Here is a 22819-nt window from a genome sequence, read left to right on the forward strand (position 1 = left end):
GAACCATGTAGCTAGCACACAGGAAATAAAAACCCACACTGTAAGCCTATATTTCATTACTTTCTAAAGATTTTGTTAAGGCTAACTTGCAATAGACAACTACAATTACATTTGAGTTCTTGGCTAAATAGACTACCACCAGAACAGCACAGCTGAATGCCACTTGGTCCTTACACTCTGATGATTCTGGGAGGCCCAGGATCCGTAGGAACTACAAAGGTTTTTGTTTTTTGTGTTTTTTTTTTTTTTTTTTGAGACAGAGTCTTGCTCTTGTCGCCCAGGCTGGAGTGCAATGGCATGATCTCGGCTCACTGCAACCTCCGCCTCCCGGGTTCAAGTGATTCTCCTGCCTCAGCCTCCCGAGTAGCTGGGATTACAGGCACCTGCCACCATGCCCAGCCAGGTTTTCTTATATGTATAATCACAACACAATTCACTAACTCCCTCAGTATACACAGTCCACTCCTACTTCTCTCTTTTCTGACATCCACCTTTGCTCATGGGCTAATTTAGTGTGAAGAACATGTTTAATGTGATAGGTGGAAGTCTAAGACGTCCCCCAAGATTGCTAGCCTGATGTACATACCCTGTATAACCATCAGGACTGTGAATATGATAGGATATCACTCCTGTGATTAGATTACATTTTAGGTACAACTGATTTTTTTTTTTTAAAGACAAGGTCACTATGTTGCCAGGCTGGTCTTGAACTCCTGAGTTGCAGCAATCCTCCTGCCTCAGCCTCCCAAGTAGTGGGGACCACAGGCATACAGCACCATGCCTGGCTCAGGCACAACTGACTTTTAAGAAAGGGGAATTATCCAAGTGGGCCTGACCCAATCACATGAACCCTTTAAATCTAGAGGTCAGAGACACAAGGATTCGGGATGCCATTTCTGGCATGAAGGTAGATGGGGCCAAAAGGCAAGGATTAGAGGCAGCCTCTGGGTACTGAGAACAGTCCCCCAGTGACAGCCAGCAAAGAAATAGGAACCTCAGCCCTATAACTGCAAGGAACTGAATTTGGCAAACAATCTGAATGAGCCTGGAAGCAGATTTTCCCCCAGAGCCTCCAGGTGAGAACTCAGCCCAGCCTGACATTTTGATTTCAGCCTTGTGATATTCTGAGAACCCAGATACATAATCCATGCCAAACTTCTGACCAACAGAACTATGAGCTAATAAATGTGTTTTAAGCTGGTAAGTTTGGGGTGATGTTATAAGCAATAGGAAACTGATACATTAAGTAAATTGCTGAACTCTGGAATTTATCTAGCACTTTGCTGAAGGAAAAGGCTCTTGAGTCCTGATTTTTATTTCTGGTTTCCTAGAAAACTACAAGTATGATTTTGAGCAAACAAGTTTAATTATTCATGCTTCAGTTCCCCCATTTACTAACCCCCCACACACACCTCTTATGACCGCTGAGATCATAAATAAAATGGAGTGGTGAGAGATCATTCTGTAAAGGCAAATGTGCTGCAAGACTTCTTGTAAAATACATACCTGAAGATAGACTAGTGAATGCTTTACGCCAACAGTATGGCATAAGGAAAAATCTATTCGTTGTCTATAAATTATACACTTAGCCACAATTATTACACAAAAGTAACTAAAGGACTCACTCAAGTCAGGTTCTAAATATTTTATATTAGAACTCCCTTTTATTTCATGTCCTTTGTAGGGACATGGATGAAGCTGGAAACCATCATTCTGAGCAAACTATCAGAAGGACAGAAAACCAAACACCGCATGTTCTCACTCATAGGTGGAAACTGAGCAATGAGAACACCTGGACACAGGATGGGGAACATCACACACTGGGGCTTGTCGTGGGGTTGCAGGAGGGGGAGGGATAGCATTAGGAGATACACCTAATGTAAATGATGAGTTAACGGGTGCAGCAAACCAACATGGCACATGTATACATATGTAACAAACCTGCACGTTGTACACATGTACCCTAGAACTTAAAAGTATAATAAAAAATAAATAAATAAAAATAAAAAATAAAAATAAAATCGTAGACACACACACAAAAAAGAACTCCCTTTTTTTTGAGATGAAGTATCACTCTGTCATCCAGGTTAATGTGCAGTGGTGTGATCTTGGCTCATTGCAACCTCTGCCTTCTTAGGTTCAAGTGATCTCCAGCCTCAGCCTCCCAAGTAGCTGGGATTACAGGTGCACACCACTATACCTGGCTAACTTTTCTATTTTTTTTAGTAGAGAAAGGGTTTCTCCATATTGGTCAGGCTGCTCTTGAACTCCTGACCTCAAGAGATCCACGCGCCTCGGCCTCCCAAGGTGTTGGGATGACAGGTGTGAGCCACCGCACCTGGACTATATTAGAACCTTCTTAACAGAACATTTGTTGTAAGTTTTTCTGTGAACCAGACTAATTGCATGAGGGTAAAATCATGTCTTATTCAAATGATGTAGCCCACATTTTAATAAATACATTTTAAAATTAGCATCAGTATAGGTTTAGGAGCATCATCCGAAACACAGTATATTTATTCTTTCATTACTCTACTCAAACTGAGAAAAGTAAGTTTCAAGTCAAGGTCTACGACAGCACACTATGATCGTTACGAATAGCTCAGTAAACCATTAGATCAAACTTTCAAGAGTAATGTCTTTCCTTATGAATGAGACCAAGGAACCTTGCTTGACTGAAGCCCACAGGACATATCTGTGAGTTGTCCTTGGAGAAAATATTCAATTATGGGATAGCATATCAACTAGGGGGTCTTCTACCTCCTTTGAAAAACAAGCCCACAATCATGACAAAGTCTACCTATGGGTAAAATGGGAAATAAGTATCACTACAGCCAAAAATAATTTCCTTTTATATCCTAATCTACCTACCCAGAAAGAACAGGTAAGGTAAGGCATATGTCACTTAGAATCATGCAGAACAGAGATAAGGGTCCAGCTCTGATTAATTTCTTTATTCAGGACTGACATAGCTCCTTAGGGTACTGAGGCAACAGAGGGCCATAATAGGGACTTGAATTCAATTACCATTGAGGCCTGATCTAGCTTTGCCACAAAATTTATCACATTTCCACTAAAGGAATGTAAAGTCAGGGTAAGCTTTTAAAAATCAACCACAGTTTCAGTCTTCCTATCTCTAGGGCTGTGCTGTCTCAGAAGACTAGTATGAAGAATAAATAATAAAATGAATATAAAGCACTTTGTTTTGCAAAGTACTTTGTAAAAGTTAAATAATATATGATGGAACCACTGAAACTGGCTAGTTTCCCTTCTTCAATTCCCACTCCTTACACAGAAGTCAATTAGAACTAGGGAAAATGAAATAATGGACAACTTTAAATGCACAGAAGAACTTTCCCTTCCATTTTCAAGCAATGGCCCAAAGACAACAGCAATTGAACCAATATTTCATCTAGCATTTACAGAGAAACAAACTAGATTCTGACATCACCATTTACTGGTGCCTGCAGCCTACACAGGAGTTGGTAGAGTTGGAGTACCCACTTCAAAAAGAAAATAAAGGAAAGAAAAAGGGTATCTCAGAGGAAAGAAAATCTAGAAGAGGGGCACAAAATGACCAGGCATTTAAAAATATAAACTATAAACCTAGAAAAGCTAAATGTCTTTAAGGGAAAGAAGGCTGAAGATTACCTAGCAGTCCCCAGAATGGAAATGATAGGCTCATGTTCTCCATGACCACTGAGAAAAAAGTGCTGAAGGATTAGGTAAGACTGTAGCAGCTCCTCCATTTGATTCACAGTGCCTCAGCAGCCCCACAGCTAAACTAAGCACTGGAGAGTTAAACTCATCAGTTTCACAACATATATGTATATCAAAACATCATGTTGTATACCATAAATATAAACAATTTGTGTATCAATTATACCTCAATAAAGCTGAGAAAACATAAAATAAATAAATAATAAACTTGTTAGAATTCATACAACAGCCAACAAAGGAAACACAGAAGACAGTCCAAGATCTTTCATTCCTAATTAAAAGAGTTCTATCAATCTACCCCTGCCTTTCAAAATCAGCATCTTTTTCCTAACCCCACCCGGGAGCAATGAAAGATTCTAGGCAGTGGCCAATGTCAAGCATAAGTTAGAAATGCCATATAAAGAACAGTAGTAACTGTAGTCCGTTCTGTATTTCAATAATTTGCTTATAAATTTGAAATAATTTACTTATAAATGTTAAGCAACTAACTTAATGCCCTGCACAACTGTCTAAAACTGTTGGTGAGTCTGCTTTCCAATAAACCTTATTTCCCAATTATAATTAAAATGAGGGGAAAACTATCTTAATATTAGAATTGGATCCTCTAACAGGTCCAAAGTATCACTTCTCTAATAGTCCAAGAAGGCAAGTATCTTGGGGAAAGGGAAAAAGTAACTTTCTGCCTACAGCTCAGCTCATCCCTACAGCCCTGCAACTGGCAGCCCACATCCTAGGTAGTTGATAGCCCAGAGGAAAAGAGGAAAGGCCACGATGGTTTCACTATCCCAGCACAGCAGAACAGGTAGAAACCAGGCTGAGGATGCTGCATTCCTCCAAGTCCATCCACACAAAGTGCTAGCCCTTGCACTATAAAGCACGCATGGTTTGGGCAAACAATAGAGAAAGTGCTCAGAGTCTGGAAGTCCTACTTTCCTATCAAGTTATCACAAGGTATAGCAGGCACACCAGTATCTTCCGCTGTCCAGGAGGTGAAAGCCAGCATGCATAGTCTGTCATTTGGGGAGAGAACAGTAAGCAAAGCTTCCTTCCTTTCAAACATTCTAAGGTTCCAATACAACTTTTGAATACATGTACAGGAAACAAAACATAATGTTAACCAATTTTTCCAAAATTTCAACATATTTCTCCAACTTCAAATACTGATACTTGCTCTTTCTTTCTTACGAGGCCTCTCCCTCTGCTGCCTGGGCTTAGAGAAGATTGTGATCGCTCCTTTAAAAAAAGAGGTGTTGTCCATTCATTTAGAAATAGTCAGTGACTCAGGAATGCTGTTTCCCAATCGCCGTAGCAACTGTCTTCTCCTCCCATGTTATGATGTGAGTAGCAGGACATCTACTCTTCCTGGAGGGTGGGCATGTGTGTGACACACCCAAGGCCTAGCAGACAGCAGGAAGTTTCTGCAACTGCTACCGCTTCTACATACAGGCACCAAGTATGAGGACACCCTGTTTTAAATCCCACTCCCAAAGTCCTTTCATTTCTAAATAATCTCTTTTTTCTATCCTTACACCACTCCTGAATATCCAGAAATAATCCTACCCCTACTGACAACCGCTTAACTAATCCAAAAATTATACTACTACTGAAAAAGCCAGACTTGATCCTATGAAACCATAGTAAATATTTTCTGGCCTGGTACACATCCAGAATAAGATTTTGAAAAAATCTTAGGGAGGAGGGGAGAAGAGCATGAAGATGAAATCTTATTATTTCTCTATCACCAGAAATACAAGCAAGCATTAAAATAAGGTTGTTCTGATACTTCTAGCAATTGTACTTGTGTTGAACTATGTTCTAACACAAACATACATAAAATTTCACACCAAAGTACTTAGGATCCAAAGAAACTTCCATGTATCACGTATTGTTCTCTTTGGTTCTAACCATCAAAAAAAACTAATTTCTGAAAAACAAAGTACAGGGCTGTTTTACTCTTTTTATATGCATTTGTATTTTCTTAGGAAAAAAACTATCACTTTTAGAATACACATACATTTCCATTTCAAATTAAGGTAGCAATTTTCAAAGATTGGAAAGCTGGAAAATTTTTATGACACTATTTTAAAAGCAAAAAACATTTGTAAACTATAAAGGCAATGTTGTAAAAATATTTGTGCATAGAGATAATGACTAAAATATACAAACACTATGTAACATAAAAATGAAAAATAGAAATTTGGGGTTCTTACATATTGTTTCAAAAATATATATGTTTTCAAAAAAAAGCACACATAAAAAATCATTAGCACATCATCTAAAAGCAAAACATCATCATCCAGTTCTCATATACAAAATGCCTATCAGTATTTATTCTTCTCCAGTGGTATTTTGCTTAAGGAAACACTCTGACAAGGCACAGTTACAAAGTTTAGCAATGACAAAGAAATGTGAGAAAGAATATTGAAAAAAATATTAGTGGAGTCTAAAACTAAGTCATCTAATTATACGACTTTGAGCAACTTAATACCACTAGGCCTCAGTGTCCTCCTCATTTCAAGAGGCTGGGTCAGATCATTTCTAGGGTCTCTTTCGACTTCTTAAAGACTGTACTGAGGTACTACTGCTCTTTTTGAGGGCAGCCCAATGCCTGCTGCTTGCCTGATAATACATATCCCACAGTGGCTTCTCACCACTTCTTCTTGCGGTTTCCATCACAGGAAACAGACGTCACCCACAGACCTAGAACTAAGTAACGAACAGCACTGGCGGATGCAAAGAGCTGCTAACTAAGACCAACTCCCATCTTTTAAAAATACAAGAATCAAGAAAGAAATCACTAGAGACCTCTAAGCCTGACACATATCTTTCACAAAAACTAAGAAAACTAAAAATATCCCTCTAGGCCCCATGCAAGATGAAATAATTTTAGAATAGTCCAAAACTATTTTGCTTCTACAGCCAAATGAAGGAACTGAAGAAACTCTTATAGCTCTGGGTGGGAGTATATGTGCTTATGAAAAAAATGGTGCACTCCTACTGCCACTAGTACTTTTTGTGGATATCCAGACATATCCTGAGGACTTGAAAACTCTCCCTTGTTCTCTTCATTTAATATTTCTGTAGCCATTAAAGATCATATTAATAGATTCAAATAATACGGGAACTTAGCATTCACTTTAAATGTATGTTAACAATCCCTAAGGGCACTGAGTTAAATCCTGCTTTCATTTTTATTATTTATTTTGAGATAGAGTCTCGCTCTGTCGCCCAGGCTAGAGTATAATGGCGCAATCTCGACTCACCGCAACCTCCACCTCCCGGGTTCAAGCAATTCTCCTGCCTTGGCCTCCGGGGTAGCTGGGACTACAGGTGGGCACCACCGCGCCTGGCTAATTTTTGTATTTTTAGTAGAGACTGGGTTTCACTATGTTGGCCAGGTTGGTCTCGAACTCCTGACCTTAGGTGATCTGCCCACCTCGGCCTCCCAAAGTACCTGCTTTCATTTTTAATAATAAAAGTTGATAGCCTTACACTATATAAAATAATGTAGAGGTTTTTTTAATCCTACAGACATATTATTTCATTAAACACAAGTCAAAACTATATATCTCTCCAGAGATAAATAATAATCTCTTCTCAACAGAGTTCTTCTGATCAGATACAGTTACATTAGTGATTCTCTCTGCCCCATAGTTACTTTGGTGAGAGAGAATTAATGTTTTCAAAACTGTCAATCTCCTATATTAGATCACAGAAAAGAGAGCCTTGAATATAATAAGATTCCCAAGGCTATCAAAAAAAAAAAAAAAAGAAAGAAAGAAAGAAAGCAAACCTTAAGATGAGGGAAAAAAAAAAAAGATGCCCAAGGTTAACATTAAAACTAAAATATAAAATACATAAAGGATATTAACTAACATGAGCTAAATACTACCACTACTCTTAGAAACCTTACAATCTACATGGGAGATAAGACCCCAGAATAAGATATAAACATATATTTTTGCATTCAAGAAAGACATAAGAATACTTCAAATAAGCATGCAATCAAAAGCTAAATTGTACTGTATTAGAGAACATTGAGAAGAAGCAACAGGGCCCAAAGATAGACTCAGATTGTTTCCACAATGGCATTACCCATCTGAGCCCATAGTTTTTGTATATATCCTTGAGATCCAGCTGAAGAGTCATATCTTTTAAAATCTAGATTAATTTCTGAAAGTCTAAAAAGATCGATGTATTAAAATTGATAAGGACTGAAAATCAAATAAACTTAACTTTTTAAACTCTATCTAAGTAGCGGAAATAACTTGCCGAAAACTGACCTTAACACTATTCATTCTTGGATATTCCAATTTACTTACTGTCATCACCACATATCACATGGCCAAAAATGGACATCAACATGTATTACAACCTGTTACAAAATGCTAATTTTCAATCCTGCTTTCTGCAGGTTTTTATAGAAAGGGAACCTAAAAGCCCTTACCAGGGTTCTATGAAGTGGCTTTACCTTTCTTAAATGGTTCTACTGACCTGCATATAATTGCTATCATCAGGCCATTTCTATTTACTACAGTCACACATTCACACATAAGCCTTTGTTCTACTGCTCCCCATCTCATGAATCCTTTCCCTCTCTACTCTGCCAAATCTTGGATTTTATTCAAGACCCAGTCATATCCCCCATCTTCTAGGAAGCTAAGTAACACTGCCCGCAATTACATTCTGGGTCATTTACAGAATCTGGGGCATTAGCAGAGATGTTAGATATGATTCACAATAACCCCCTAATTTTACAAGAGATAAAAAGACGAAGAAAAGTAAAATAACTTGCTTAGAGTTCACATGGTTAATTAGTGGTAAAGACACAACTAAGCAGCTACAAATGGAAAGAATAATTCAGAGGGGGTGGGAGATAAAGGTTCTATTTCTAGATGTAAATTTGGACAGATCGCTTGTCTATGTCGACATTTCTTAATCTATAAAGTAAAGGAGTTGATAGCTGGGCCTGGTGGCGTGCACTTGCAGTCCCAGCTACTCTGGAGTCTGAGGTGGGAGGACTGTTTGAGCCCAGGAGTTCCAGGCTGCAGTGGCCATGACTGCACCACTGCACTCCAGCCTGGGCAAGAGTAAGACTCTGACTCTTAAAAAACAAAAAAACAAAAGGAGCTGAATTAGATAATTCTTAGCATCCTTTTGACTCCAGCATTCTAAGATTTTGAAACGTAGGTCTTCTGTCACTCCAGTAGCCTTTCCACTTCATTCCCTCACTTCTATGAATTTCTACAGCATCGGAAGTCTAAGATCGTAGCCTTAGAGCTTTTCCTATCCCTCTTTTATAGGCATGGTTGAAATTACAATTTCTTAAAGAGCAAGAACTGAACCTGATAGGACACTCTCATGACTTCTTGGTCAGTCTTTGGATCTAGAGTAGATACGTGTAGACTCAGGAAATCAAGAGAAACTCTATTCCCTGCTCCTCACTACCAGTCATCAGAAACAAATCCCAGTTCCAGGTACTTGGACCTCTGTGCCAATGTCTTAATTATTAACCACTGGCAAATAACTGCCAGGTCTAAAGAACAAACGTCAGCAGTTCCCAGACTCAGAAGAGATTCTGGCTATTAGTCATTTGCAATCATTACAACAGTCAAATTTCAGGGGCACAAACAGAGGTCTTTAAGAATACCAAACGTCAAACCTAAAATATAAAAAGGATAACTATAGAGATGGTCCAGTAACAGCTTCCCCCTCCCTGTAACATTGTTACCACTACTTGTGGCTCTCAGCAATTTAAACAACTAAAACTCCTGACAGGTGATGCTGTTAGAGCTGTTCTACTTACAAAGGAGATAGATAGTTACATTAAAAAATAATAATTTAAGCATCATCCTAATAACTCATGAGCCAAGGGAAAGATAGGTTTTGCAAGTACTGTAAAAGCTATTTTTTCATGCCTACAAAATGTTTAATTAAGATTCTTCCAATGGCTTCAAAGTCTAAATTACTAAATGCAAAAAAACAGGCATTTAGCCACTACCCTTTTTACATCTAAGCCTAGTACTTTTTTCCTGCCAGCTGAACTCTAGGAGAATCCAGTTCATTTTGATAGACTGCAGATGACCAAAGAACTCTAAGGGAATACCACCAAAATTTTCTAAGAAATTCCTAGCAGTGAATACTCTTACACTGCAGACACAAAAACCAGACACACATAAACTGTCAGTATAATGTAGTGAATAAGTCCATGAGTTTTGAATCAGCTAGACCTAGGTATCAATCCTAGCTCTGTAACTAACTAGTTCAACGTCATCAAGCAGGCTGCTTGATCTGAGTTCCAGTTTCATTACCTATAAAATAGGAATAATAACAGTACCTATTTTTTAAGGTCAATGTAGAGATTAATGAGATAATAAATCTAAGGCTCTTCAGCACTGCACTAGGGATACAGTTAAGTATGCAACGAACACCTGCTTTTACTACTGCTACTGTTATTGTTGTTATTCCTTACCCTAGTCCAGAACGAATTAATTTTCCTTATCTATAAAGATGCTAAACATTCATTAATATTTATAAACAGGAAGACTGGCATTATACAATCTGTAGCATACTGAATACAGGAAAACAAAAGGTTGCTACCACCACCACCTAACAAGAAAAAAAAAGTTTCCACGATAAATGAAATGAAAGTCCCGAAATCCTCAGAGTATCAGAAATGTTCTGTGTTGACCACAGGTGACAATTTATATCCCAAGGTGAATGTGTGGAACTCACATATGCACGATAGAAAAGACGCAAATTTAAAAGCTAAATCTATACAAGTTCTAGAAGAAAAGAGAGCAGCCGAGCACAGTGGCTCACATTTGTAATCCCAGCGCTTTGGGAGGCCAAGGCAGGAGGATCACTTGAGGCCAGGAGTTCGAGACCAGCCTGGGCAACATAGTGAGACCCCATTTCTTTCTTTTTTTTTTTTTCTGAGTTGAAGTCTCGTTCTGTCGCCCAAGCTGGTGTGCAACGGCATGATCTATGGCTCACTGCAACCTCAGTCTCCTGGGTTCAAGCAATTCTGCCTCAACCTCCCGAGTAGATGGGATTACAGGCACCCGCCAACACACCCAGCTAATTTTTATATTTTACTTTTTTGAGACAGTCTCACTCTGTCGCCAGGCTGGAGTGCAGTGGTGCAATCTTGGCTCATTGCAACCTCCACCTCCCGGGTTCAAGCTATTCTCCTGCCTCAGCCTCCTAAGTAGCTGGGATTACTGGCGCACACCACCACGCCCAGCTAATTTTTGTATTTTGAGTAGAGACGGGGTTTCACCATGTTGGCCAGGATGGTCTCGATCTCTTGACCTCGTGATCCGCCTACCTCGGCCTCCCAAAGTGCTGGGATTACGGGCATGAGTCACCGCGCCCGGCCTAATTTTGTATTTTTAGTAGAAAACGGGGTTTCACCACATTGGACAGGCCGGTCTCTTGGCCAGGCTGGTCTCAAACTCCTGACCTTGTGATTCACCCACCTCAGCCTCCCAGAGTGCTTGGATCACAGGCGTGAGCCACCGTACCCTGCCTAGCGAGACCCCATTTCTACAAAAATAAAACAAAAAAAATTAGGCCAGGTGCAGTGGCTCATGCCTTAATACCAGCACTTTGGGAGGCCAAGTTAGGAGGATCACTTGAGCCCAAGAGTTCAAGACCAGCCTGGGCAACATAGTGAAACCCCATCATTATAAATTAAAAAAATGAAAAATAAAAAAATCAGTCAGCCATTGTGGTGCATGCCGGTAGTCCCAGATACTCCAGGAGACCGAGGCAATTGGATTGCTTGAGCCCAGGAAGTCGACACTGCAACTGAGTTGTCAGTGCACCACTGCACTCCAGATTGGGTGACAGAGTGAGACCCTGCCTGAAAAAAAGAAAAAAAGAAAAGAAAAAAATTAGCCAGGCATGGTGGTGCATGCCTACAGTCCCAGGTACTGGGGAGGCTGAGCCCAGGAGTTTCAAGGCTGCAGTGAGCTATGATTGTACCACTGCACTCCAGCCCAGGCAACAAAGTGAGATCCATTCTCTTTTAACAACAACAAAAAACAAAACAGGCCGGCACCGTGGCTCACACCTGTAATCCCAGCACTTTAGGAGGCGAGGCGGGCGGGTCAGGAGATTGAGACCATCATGGCTAACACAGTGAAACTCCCTCTCTACTAAAAATACAAAACATTAGCTGGGCGTGGTGGTGGGCGCCTGTAGTCCTAGCTACTCAGGAGGCTGAGGCAGGAGAATGGCATGAACCTGGGAGGCGGAGCTTGCAGTGAGCCGAGATTGTGCCACTGCACTCCAGCCTGGGTGACAGAGCGAGATTCCATCTCAAAAAAAAAAAAAAAAAAGAGGAGAAAATCTTAGCGACCATAATTTTAGCAAAGATTTTTGAAGTATGACACAAACAACAAAAACGAAAAAAAAAAATTGGACTCCATCAAAATAAAGTTTTTGGTTCTTCAAAATACACTGTTAAGAAAATAAAAAGACAGCCAGAAGCGGTGACACACGCCTGTAGTCCCAGCTACTTATGAGACTGAGGCAGGATTCCTTGAGCCCAGGAGATTAAGGCTGCAGTGAGCCATGACTGCACTACTGCATTCCAATTTGCAGGCAACACAGTGAGACCACCATTTCAAAGACAAAATGAAAAACAGATAAAAGAAATACAGACAAAAGAAAGACAAAAGACAGAAAGAGGGAGGGAGGGAGGAAGGGAGGGATGAAGAAAGGGAGGGAGGGAGGAAAAATCATGAGCAGATTCTTCAAGGAAGATACATTGATAGCAAATGGGCAAAATCTTGACCAGATTCTTTTTTTTTTTTGAGACGGAGTCTCGCTCTGTCCCCCAGGTTGGAGTGCAGTGGGGTGATCTCGGCTCACTCCAAGCTCCGCCTCCCGGGTTCATGCCATTCTCCTGCCTCAGCCTCCTGAGTAGCTGGGACTACAGGCGCCCGCCACCGCGCCCGGCTAATATTTTGTATTTTTAGTAGAGACGGGGTTTCATTGTGGTCTCGATCTCCTGACCTTGTGATCCGCCCGCCTCGGCCTCCCAAAGTGCTGAGATTACAGGTGTGAGCCACCGCGCCCAGCCGACCAGATTCTTAAGAAAGAGATATAAATAGCAAGTAAGGACAAGAAAAGATGTTCAACATCATTAGGGAATGACAAATTAAAGCAGACTGAGGCTGGGCACAGTGGTTCACGCCTGTAATCCCAGAACTTTGGGAGGCCGAGGCGGGTGGATGACCTGAGGTTAGGAGTTCAAGACCAGCCTGGCCAACATGATGAAACTCCATCTCTACTAAAAATACAAAAAGTAGCTGGGTGTGGTGGCAGCCTCCTGTAATCCCAGGTACTCAGGTGGCTGAGGCAGGAGAATCCCTTGAACCTGGGAGGCAGAGGCTCCAGTGAGCCGAGATTGTGCCACTGTACTCCAGCCAGAGCAACAAGAGTGAAACTCCATCTCAAAAAATAAAAAAATAAAATAAAAAATAAATAAGGTATACTGAGATATCACCACATACCCACTAGAATGGCTAAAATGTAAGACTGATCATAGAGTTGACAGGAAATTGGAACTTTTCTACATTGCTGGTGAGAACGTAAAAATGATACAAATTTGGAAAACAGTTTGGCAATTTCTCAATTAAGCACAGATCTACCATATGACCCAGTCATTCCACTCATGGGTACTTACCCAAGAGAAATGAAGACATACGTCCAGCCCAAAAAGTTGTACGTGAATGTTCAGACAAAAACTGCACTCCCGAAACTGGGTACACCCCAAATGTCCATCAATAGGGTAAATGAATAAACAAATTGTGTAAATCCATACAATGTACTAGTACTCAGCAATATAAAGGAAAAAGCCATTGATCTATACAAGACCAAACATCACAATAAAAGAAGCCCCCAGCAAAGGGGTTCATCCTGTATGATTCCATTTATATAAAATTATAGAAAACACAAACTAATCTACAGTTACAGAAAGAAAGTCAGTGGTAATCTGGAGATGGGAGGACAAGGATGTGTGAGAGGGAAGGATAACAAAGGCGGAAGCAGGAAACTTGAAGGTGGCTGCTATATTCATTATCTTGACTACAGAAATGGTTTCATGAATAAATATGCAGTTTATTGTATTTTAATTATACATTGATATATATAAATATATCAATAATGCTGTAAAAATAGAGATGAAGGGTATCTTTTCTACTTGATCCTAAAGTTCTGACAGTGAAAATAAAACACAGACAGATCTAAGACGTAAGGCCAACTACCAACGTATGCTCTTTGGTTTTCTGTGACCTTCAGTATCAAAAATGGTTTATAAATCATCCTGTCTTGGGTCCTTACAGTATTTTAAATCTTAAAAGAAATTACAAATCCAAAGCCGTCACATGACACTACTCACAAGACAGGAAATGAGTTACAAAATCAGAACTCCAGAAAATTATACAGGACACCATAAACTCTACCTGTATTTGCCACCCTAACAAAATGCCCAGGTAGCTACTAAGGACCAGTCATAACCACCATCAAGGATGGAATTTTCCCATCTTCCATGTGAGAATGTTTCCTTTAATTCAATTCTGTTATGCTAATTCTCATTTGCATTCCCTTATCTGCTCTATTCCCACCTTGGAGGAAAGAAATTTAAACAAATATTTAAAGGGCAAATTGACTCTCCCTAACTGTTACAGCGCCAAGCAATAGAGGGCGTGAGGGCCAATTTCTTTAATCTTTTTCCTTTCAGTCTCACAGCTTGTAGTAAATCTGTTCCTTTTACATAATCTCTTTCTACTACTACAGCCATTCCCAAGATCCTGAAATTTAGTAAAGGAAATGCAGAATCCAAAATTTCTGCTCCTCCTCCACCATTTGTTTATCCAGTTTCCACCTCTTAGCCCCTTGATGTTTCCAACCTACAACTGCAAGAAGTGACTGTTGCACTGAGTGGGTGTTTGGACTTGATGACATTTAAAGTTCCTTCCAACTCTGAAGTTTTAAGGGTACCATTCATAGTAAGATTTAATAATGGATGGAAGTAAGAATTTCAAAGTTGAAAGAACAATGAGAGTTATCTTGTAATCATTGGTAAAATTCATTAAAATATTGGTCTATTTCTCTTTTCCTTCAGTAGTTCTTTTACTTTCTTAAAAAGGGTTTCTGGATCCTAAGAAATTTGTTAAAAAAAAAGGAAAAATAAAGGAGAAAATACAGTAAAATATGTTCATGGTAATTAAAGTATTCTTTACTTTTCAATTTTTAGCAGAAAGGTTTTAAGAAATTTTAGTATCAATAGCTTCTGACTGCCCCTAATTCCCCAAAGGCCTGGCTATTCATAGGGCTCAAATCAGCCACCACAGAAGTAGGAAAGGAATAAAAACAGAGGGAGGAGGTGACAGGCAGTCAGGCAAGGGGAGAGTATGGCTTTGCCTCACCTAACCCCAAGGAGAGGCAAACATTCAATGCTTTGCTGGTAGCACAAAATGAATTTTTTGCCTACTGCTTTCAAACAAAGGTCATTGAGAAAAGGAGGCTCAACGAAAAAAGAAAACCACTTAAGTAATACAAAGTTTGCTTCAAAATGGGGATGATTTTTGTAGCCATGAATAATTTCAGCTACTGAGACATAAAAAGGGATATATAAACCTGCATATACAAACTCTTTGCTTCTCTATAACATCTAGTATTTATCAATAAAAATTATTTTAACCTGTTCTTCTAAATCATATGTGACATTTAACTTATCTTTTAAATCTCTATTACATTTCACAGAAGATAGATAACACTTCCCAAGACTAACCTGGCAATACATTTATAAAATACCAAGGGCCTTGGGGAATAACAAAAGGTTATTCTATGACACATGAAATAAAATTATTCTGACCATCAACAAAATTAAATTATGTCTCACTATTTTCTTAGCTTTCATAATAAACATAATTTACCGGTCATAAAATTTTCAGCTCTTTTTAAAACAATTTACCACCTCTCCCAAGGCAGAGATTTTAATTCCAAGGCATTCCCTCACTTTCGCCTCCCATGAGGGAGAATTTTCTTTGAGAAAGTACAGGTAACCACACCAAGTAGACTCATGATCTGTCCTTAAGACAAGGCAGGAAGAATGGCAGAAATTTTTAAGCTATCATTCTGTCATCTCAAACATCTCACTAACATTCCTGTAGGCTCCCCTCCCTCTTTCCAAACTAAATAATCCTTGCGTTTATAATCTGTTTAAAAAAAAAAAAGTGTACAAAGTTCTCTGTATATTTTTCAGTTTTCTGCAAACTTTTGGATTAAAGTTCATGTTTTAAGAGGATATAAGCAGAAATCTGCATGAACAACTCCACTTCTTTCATATTCTGTTTCCTAATATCTGCTTAAAATTCTGCCTGGCATCCTTTACCTTTAATTTCTCTCCTTTTGGACAGGAGTCTACAACTAAACATTTATACTCTATTACTTTGCATTTAGAAGACTGCGTAACTGCAACATGACCAAAACTCAATATAGGCATCCAAAATTAAACAAATTTTAATAATTGTAATAACAATAATTTTAATAATAGTAAAAATTATTCTCTCAGCTAGGCGAGGTGGCTCACACCTGTCATCCCAGCACTTTGGGAGGCCAAGGCTGGAGAATCACGAGGTCAGGAACTCGAGACCAGCCTGGCCAACATGGTGAAACCCTGTCTCTACTAAAAATACAAAAATTAGCCAGGTGTGGTGGCGCGCACCTGTAATCCCAGCTACTTGGAAGGTTGAGGCAGGAGAATCGCTTGAACCCGGGAGGTGGAGGTTGCAGTGAGCCGAGATGGCACCACTGCACTGCAGCCTTGGACAGAGCAAGACTCCATCTCAGAAAAAAAAAAAATTATCTCTAATCCCACACCAAAATTAATGTTTTACAAAGTTATGCTCCTAGTTAAATCAGGAAGCAATATTCTCTCTTAGAATGTATCACTTTCCCGATTATATGAGAATGCATGCAAAGTCTATTAAATGCAGGCATACTCTGCAGTCTCCTAACATCCTGGTTCTACTTACTCCCCTTATGTATATTTTGGAAATCAGTCTATTTGACACCCACATTCATCACTGCTGAAAAGTCAGAAAACCCTCTGTTCACCTAGGATTTTTATTTTCCTTCACCTTAAGGACTTGTTAAAGGAAATGGAATAATGCTGGAGAAGCAGTATGCTCGTGGCCCGGGAGAAGACAGACTCATGAAGAACCCAGGGGTAATACCAGGCAGCCTGGCTTCAGCCACTCACTGTCAGCACCCCTAACAATCATGTGTTTTTAAAAGATGATGCCCAACCACTTTTAAACTGAGACTCCATCTCCTTTCCACACAAGATGCCTCAGAGGGTAAGAGCAGATCTTAGACAATTTGTGAGCTCTGTGTTCTCACCAGTTAATCCGTATTTAGAACCTGCATAAACCAGGAAAGGTACGTAGCAGCTAAAGGAATTATAATCCCTCAAATGCAAACCACCTTCGGTCACACTTAGTCCAAACCAGTGCAGTTTTATAAAGTACATTCTTAATGGAGCTCCAGAGGACACATATTTTAGAAAAGGTGGAGGCGGCCAAAGAGCTTTGAGTTGTTTTAGCCTATAGTTCAAGAAAACTAAGCCACGGGTATCAAAAGCACACCAGCAATCTCGCCCACTCCACCCACCCACATATACATACAGAGACACAAAGAGAAGTGGATTGCAACGCTCCTCCTCATCTCTCATTTCCACAGAGTTCTCAGAAAAAGAGCAAGAGGAAGAAAGAATATTCTGATGCCTTGAGATAGGTTACATCTAGCAATAAAAGGGTTAAGCAGCACTACTTTCCTAGAAACCTTCCAATTCCCTAGCTGCTAATGCAATTTTCCTAATTACCTGAGCTATCTAGTCTTAAAAATTCAGCAGATTAAGGGTTAAGACTAACACCGCAGAAAGAAAAGAGAACTTGGTTCAGCTCCACCCTCTTTAAAGCAAATAACAACAACCCTGAGCCAAATCCACTAAACATATAGAAGACTTCATGGACATTCCAAAAGACAGGTGAAAAGGGGTTGAGCTTCCTCAGGTTTCTCACCTTACAGCACCACACACATAGTAGACTTCTCAAATTTGTGAAATAAACAACTGTTAGATAAAATAGGGTACATATAAAATTATACTCAAGACTTGAAAACAAGTCACAGAGGTCACCACAAGTCAACAGTAATAGCTGGAATTCGGGTGAGGAAGGTCAAACAGTACTCATGGAAACAAAATCAAAACAAAAACATATAGAAATAGAAGGAATATGAGCCCTAGAACTTAAGTTTTGGAAGGAAAGCTAATGGCGGGGAGGGGTCAATCCTTATCCTAAAGAAAGATACAAAAATGCTGCTTTAGTCACCAAAGGAGGAGCGGGTGTCAATACTCTTAACCTTATATTTCTAGGGGGAAAAAAAAGATGTTCACCAGATAAAAACAGGTGGTTACTGACATCTCGGATATCACTGGAAAGGGCAGTCCAGGAGCACTTGGTCTTGCTAGAATAGAAATAGGAAGAGATGAGTCACTATTTTAATTCTATTTAGAATTAAACACCTAACCCTTCAGGGTTAACATCTCAACCCTCTAGTCATAAAACAACATTTTCTTCCTGTTTCCATTGCTTTATCACTTTTCTTCCCAAATTTATGGAGCTGGGTCAAAATGTTGGGAGGTGGAACTAAGAGAAAGAGGTAAGAGTTACAAGCCATTTGTTTAGTAGAAAGATACACTAGGCTAAGGGCATAAATACCTGGAAGACAAAAGAGCTACAGTTATAACTAGCTATTATAATGAGCATCAATATTCAAGACTCTTCCTCTCCCGGACAGTGCTACATATCTTACAAAGCTTTTATAGCAAAAAGCAACCAAACGGCTCCCTGGAGAGAGGCCATGGTGTGGACAAAAGGTAATGAAATATGATAGGGTTACACGTATATTAATATTCCTTCAGACTCGGATTGAAAGTAACTGGCTTTTGAGGAAAGGTTACTCTTCTACAGGCACGCAAAGGGACGCCAGTAGTCGCCCTGGGGCACAAGAGGCAGTAGAAAAGGAGTTGAGGAGATGGTTATCATGGGAAATGTAAAAAAAACCAATTCAATTACAAACTTCTTGAACTCGCAGTCCAACTTTCTTCCCACAGGAGAGATTTACCACCATCCTACGTCAAGAAGGGCATAATCATGAGAGTTCTAATCCTCTGAAAAGTGATGAGCAACAGGGAAGAGAGGTTCTCTGGATAGAGAAATACTGGTAAGCAAATAAACGTCATGCCCCAGTGACCATAGGACCTGGGCAGGAACCCATGCCTGTAATCGCAAGGACAAATGTCCAAAGAAGGAGGGGGGTAGGGCTCAAGTCAGGTAACATTCCTGCGGGGAAGGATTATCAGGTGACACCCGGCGGAGGGCCCAGGGGACTGGGCGGGAGGAAAGTTAGCAGGTAAAAAGGATCAATCATGGAGAAGGAAGTGACCTTTAGGAGAAGGAAATACGAGAATACCAAAAAAGGGGTAAGGGTAAGAAGAGAAAATGGACCCAGAAGAGGGGACCAAAAAAGAGGAGGCGTGTTCGGGTACTGGAGGAAGAAGAAAGGAAGTGAGGCTGAGAGGGGAGAGACGGGGCTGAGAGACGGCCGGGGATATGCGGGCGGGAGGGCAAAATGTACGGGCTAGGGAGCGAGGGAAGCCCCGAGGTGGCCGGGGTAAGAGCCGGGTGGGACTCCGGGGCTTCCCGAGGTCCCGAAGGGGAGGATGTCGGGCTGCAGAGCCGCGGACAGAGCGAAACGAGGAAGGGAGGCGCGGGGGCGGCTCCCCAGAGCCAGGCAGGCGCGTCCCTGGGGCCGGCTGCAGGGGTCCAGACGGCGCTTACGGGGCCAGGCAGGAGCCGGATGGGAGGGACACTCACAAATTTCTTAGATTTGCCGCCGTCGCCGCCCGCCGATGGCAGCTCATCTGGGCTCCGGCCCTTTTTCTTGTCCCGGGTCCCGCGGCCGGGCCCCAGGCCCCCGCCGGGCGGCTCCATTCCCGGTTCACGCTGGCCGGCAACCCCGCGCCTACGCCGCTCCCGCCCGGCAGCTCCGCGACCGCCGCCGCCCAGCCGCTCTTTAGCCAGCAGTTCTTTAGCCAGCCGCCGCGCCCCGCCTCATTAGCATGCCGGGCTGCGCGCGCCTCATGAATATACAACGACGACGCCTCACTCCCGCCCGCCTGCCCCACTTCCGCCCGGACCCGCAGCCCCTACCAATGGGGGAAGGGAGAGGGGCGGAGGGAAGCCGCGGAAGCGCGCTACCTGCCCGGCGGACCTAACCATTCGGACCCACGTGGGGGGGGTGGCGAGTGGGCGGTGCAGCTCTTCGCGGCCGCGCCGGGGAGCACCGCCCCCTGGCGGTTGGAGCAGCGCAGGCGTCTGGCTCCCACGCAGCGCCCACATGGCTGTAGCCTAACAGCCTGGACCCTCTCATACCCCAGACCAAAAACTGCATGAGACCATTATCCTGGCAGAAAATTAGTGCCAGGTTTTTCAAGAGAATGCAGTTTTTAATGTGTGCAATACCCATGGAACACATGACAAATGTTATAAAAGTGATAGCCACCATGTTTTGAAAGCAAGGTACCAAGAACAGAGCTCCGTCCAGGGTAAGCACTAGGCTAAACCAGACTCGCTCTGGAGTTTAATTTCCTAGTTTGAATTCCAGGTTAGATACCATCTAATTGTTTCTAATCAGGACAAACTAATTATTGCCAATATGTGCCTAAACAGCAATAACAGTTACCACTTAACCATGCCCTTTGCTCTCTGCCAGGCACTATGCAAAATACTCTACATGTATTTTTCTAAGTCCCCACAGTCCCATGTGATAGATTCTGCTAGCCTCACCATTTTATAAATAGTAAATTTGGACTTTCTGAGAGTTGAAGTGACTTGCCCAAGAAGGCATAATTGATATATAAAATTTAAACCCAGCTTAGTCTGATTTGCTGCCAAACCCTATGTTTAACCAGGATTCCCCACTGACATAAACCAAACATAAGTGAAAAGAATGAGTATTCTCCAACAGTATATTCTTTGTTCTTCTAGCATGACTTTCTCTCTGAGCAATTTCATCCATTCTCCCAGCTACATCTGTCCCTTGTGTGAGTTACGTGGCTACCAGTCAGCCTTCACAATATGGACTGAATCATCTTAACCACAGCTAGCAAGATTTCAAGTGTAAGTTCCCGAAGAGTAGAGTCAGTGACTTACTTACGCTAGAGCCCCAGTGCCTAGTCAAGGGCCTGAGATATACCAGGGACTCTGCCAAGCTGGCTGGCTCCTAAATTTGGCATTCATCTCTCTTGGTCCAGACCTTCTAACAGTGACCTGATAGAATGTTACATAGAGCTGTCCCTCCCATACTTCAAACCTGACTTAGTGCTGAGCTTTCCAGACTTTTTGTCCAAAAAGTCCGAAAGCTACTTTCTAAGCTAGTATTGAGAAAGACAGAATCAGAATAGAGGGGAGGAAGTGACCCATCTATCAGTCCTCTTTCTTGTACCAGTCTATATCTGCTACAGTATTTATCACACTACTGACTGGAATGTACTCTTCCAGAGAAAGGTCCATGTTTGTGGCTACTACAGTATTTAGCATTGTTCTTCACATAGACAGTTAATGGGCAACTTATGTCAGGCACTGTGCTAAGCACTTAACATGTTTTATCTCAGTGTATCTTCACCAACTAGCATTACTACTCTAAACACCCAGATTCAAACACCTGAAGTCATCTTATACTCCTCTCAAATCTGCCCAGGTTTGTCTAACTCTTAACCAAAATGCTCTATTAACTTCTTAGATATACAATAATAAATGTAGAATACATACACAGGGCCTAACATAGGATATGTGCTGAATGAATGTTAACTATGCTTTCATTACATGCATCACCACGCCCATTTCTCTCTCCTTTCATAAATAGGAAACTAGCAAGAATTAACACTCCTAGAAAGACGAAAGGTACAAAAAATATCAACTTAGTTTATTGGATAAAAACAGTGGTAAAACGGACATAAAGCCAAAAGTGAGAACAGAACATTTTCATATCTTCCCAACACTTGAAAACATACTTCCCATCATCTGGGATTCAGGTGTTAGGGAGCCAGAGCCCCTGCCAAATCCCTCTCTCTTCATCTTCCCTGGAAGCAAGGGGAGGAGGAAATCAGAACTCAGGAGAGGAGGAAGTCAGAGACAATCTCGGTCCTTGTCTACCCATTCGTCCCTCAAAGTCTCTGGGTTGGAGGGAAGCAGGGAAGAAATAAGGGACAAGGGGGGCTAAGGACTGGCCTCCAGGGCCCACTGCCAATAATGTCCCATATAGCTATCCTTGTCCATATCTCATCCCTAATAGGTACCACTGTCAGGCCTTAGGAGAGAGAAGAAAGGGGGTAGATGGTTCGAGAACCAAATGTGGTCTCCAGACTCTTTCCCAGAGTCAGCAAAAGCCCTGGGGTGACCACTCCAGGACTCTAGGAGCCACTCCTTTTCCCTCCAGTCCAACCAAGAGGTGAAAAGAAATTCCTTGGGACACAGCATCCCAAGCCACTCTTAAATCTCCACATCACTTTCCTTGTCATTGTCATGGTCTCCATCATAGAACTCATTGGGTGCCTCTGGCCTGCAAAGCAAGGGGAGAGAGGTCAGGATCTCACTCCAAGTTCTAATCTTCTCCCATCACCCTCTTCCAAAGCCATTTCTCAGGCCCCATTGAGAACCATTCCTCCTCTTGTTGGTAGAGACTGCTATTCATTCACCCATTCGCATATCAAATAAACATTAAGGAACTACTCTATATAGACATTGTCATAAACCTTAGCAGTACAGTAGAGTAACAAGCCAGACAAGGTTTGTCTATCCTCAAAAAGCTTACCTAATAAATGAGACTAGTAACTAACAAAGTAAATAAATATGATAATTTCAGATGATGGAGAGTACAATTAATAAAATGAAGTGATATGACTGAAGGTGATGGGAGCAAAAGGGTGAAATTTCAGACAGGAATACTGGCACATAAG

General features: G+C 41.3%; 2 protein-coding genes across 9 annotated transcripts in view; both read right to left on the minus strand.

The window, feature by feature from the left end:
* The window catches only part of DIAPH1 (diaphanous related formin 1), a 105869-nt gene extending 85977 nt beyond the window's left edge, over window positions 1–19892 (minus strand). For all 5 annotated transcript variants that reach the window (XM_077937193.1, XM_028849787.2, XM_077937192.1 and 2 more), the window contains exon 1: window positions 19677–19892. In XM_077937193.1, coding sequence (XP_077793319.1) covers window positions 19677–19793 — 117 coding nt within the window. In that variant the 5' untranslated portion in view covers window positions 19794–19892. The remainder of the gene's footprint in view (window positions 1–19676) is intronic.
* A 1873-nt stretch (window positions 19893–21765) lies between these two features.
* The window catches only part of HDAC3 (histone deacetylase 3), a 17435-nt gene continuing 16381 nt past the window's right edge, over window positions 21766–22819 (minus strand). For 3 of the 4 annotated variants that reach the window (XM_078004024.1, XM_028849190.2, XM_028849188.2), the window contains one exon: window positions 21766–22422. In XM_078004024.1, the coding sequence (XP_077860150.1) occupies window positions 22353–22422 (70 nt within the window). In that variant the 3' untranslated portion in view covers window positions 21766–22352. 4 annotated transcript variants of the gene reach the window in all.

Source organism: Macaca mulatta, chromosome 6 (assembly GCF_049350105.2).
Source record: "Macaca mulatta isolate MMU2019108-1 chromosome 6, T2T-MMU8v2.0, whole genome shotgun sequence".
Classification (NCBI taxonomy): domain Eukaryota; kingdom Metazoa; phylum Chordata; class Mammalia; order Primates; family Cercopithecidae; genus Macaca; species Macaca mulatta.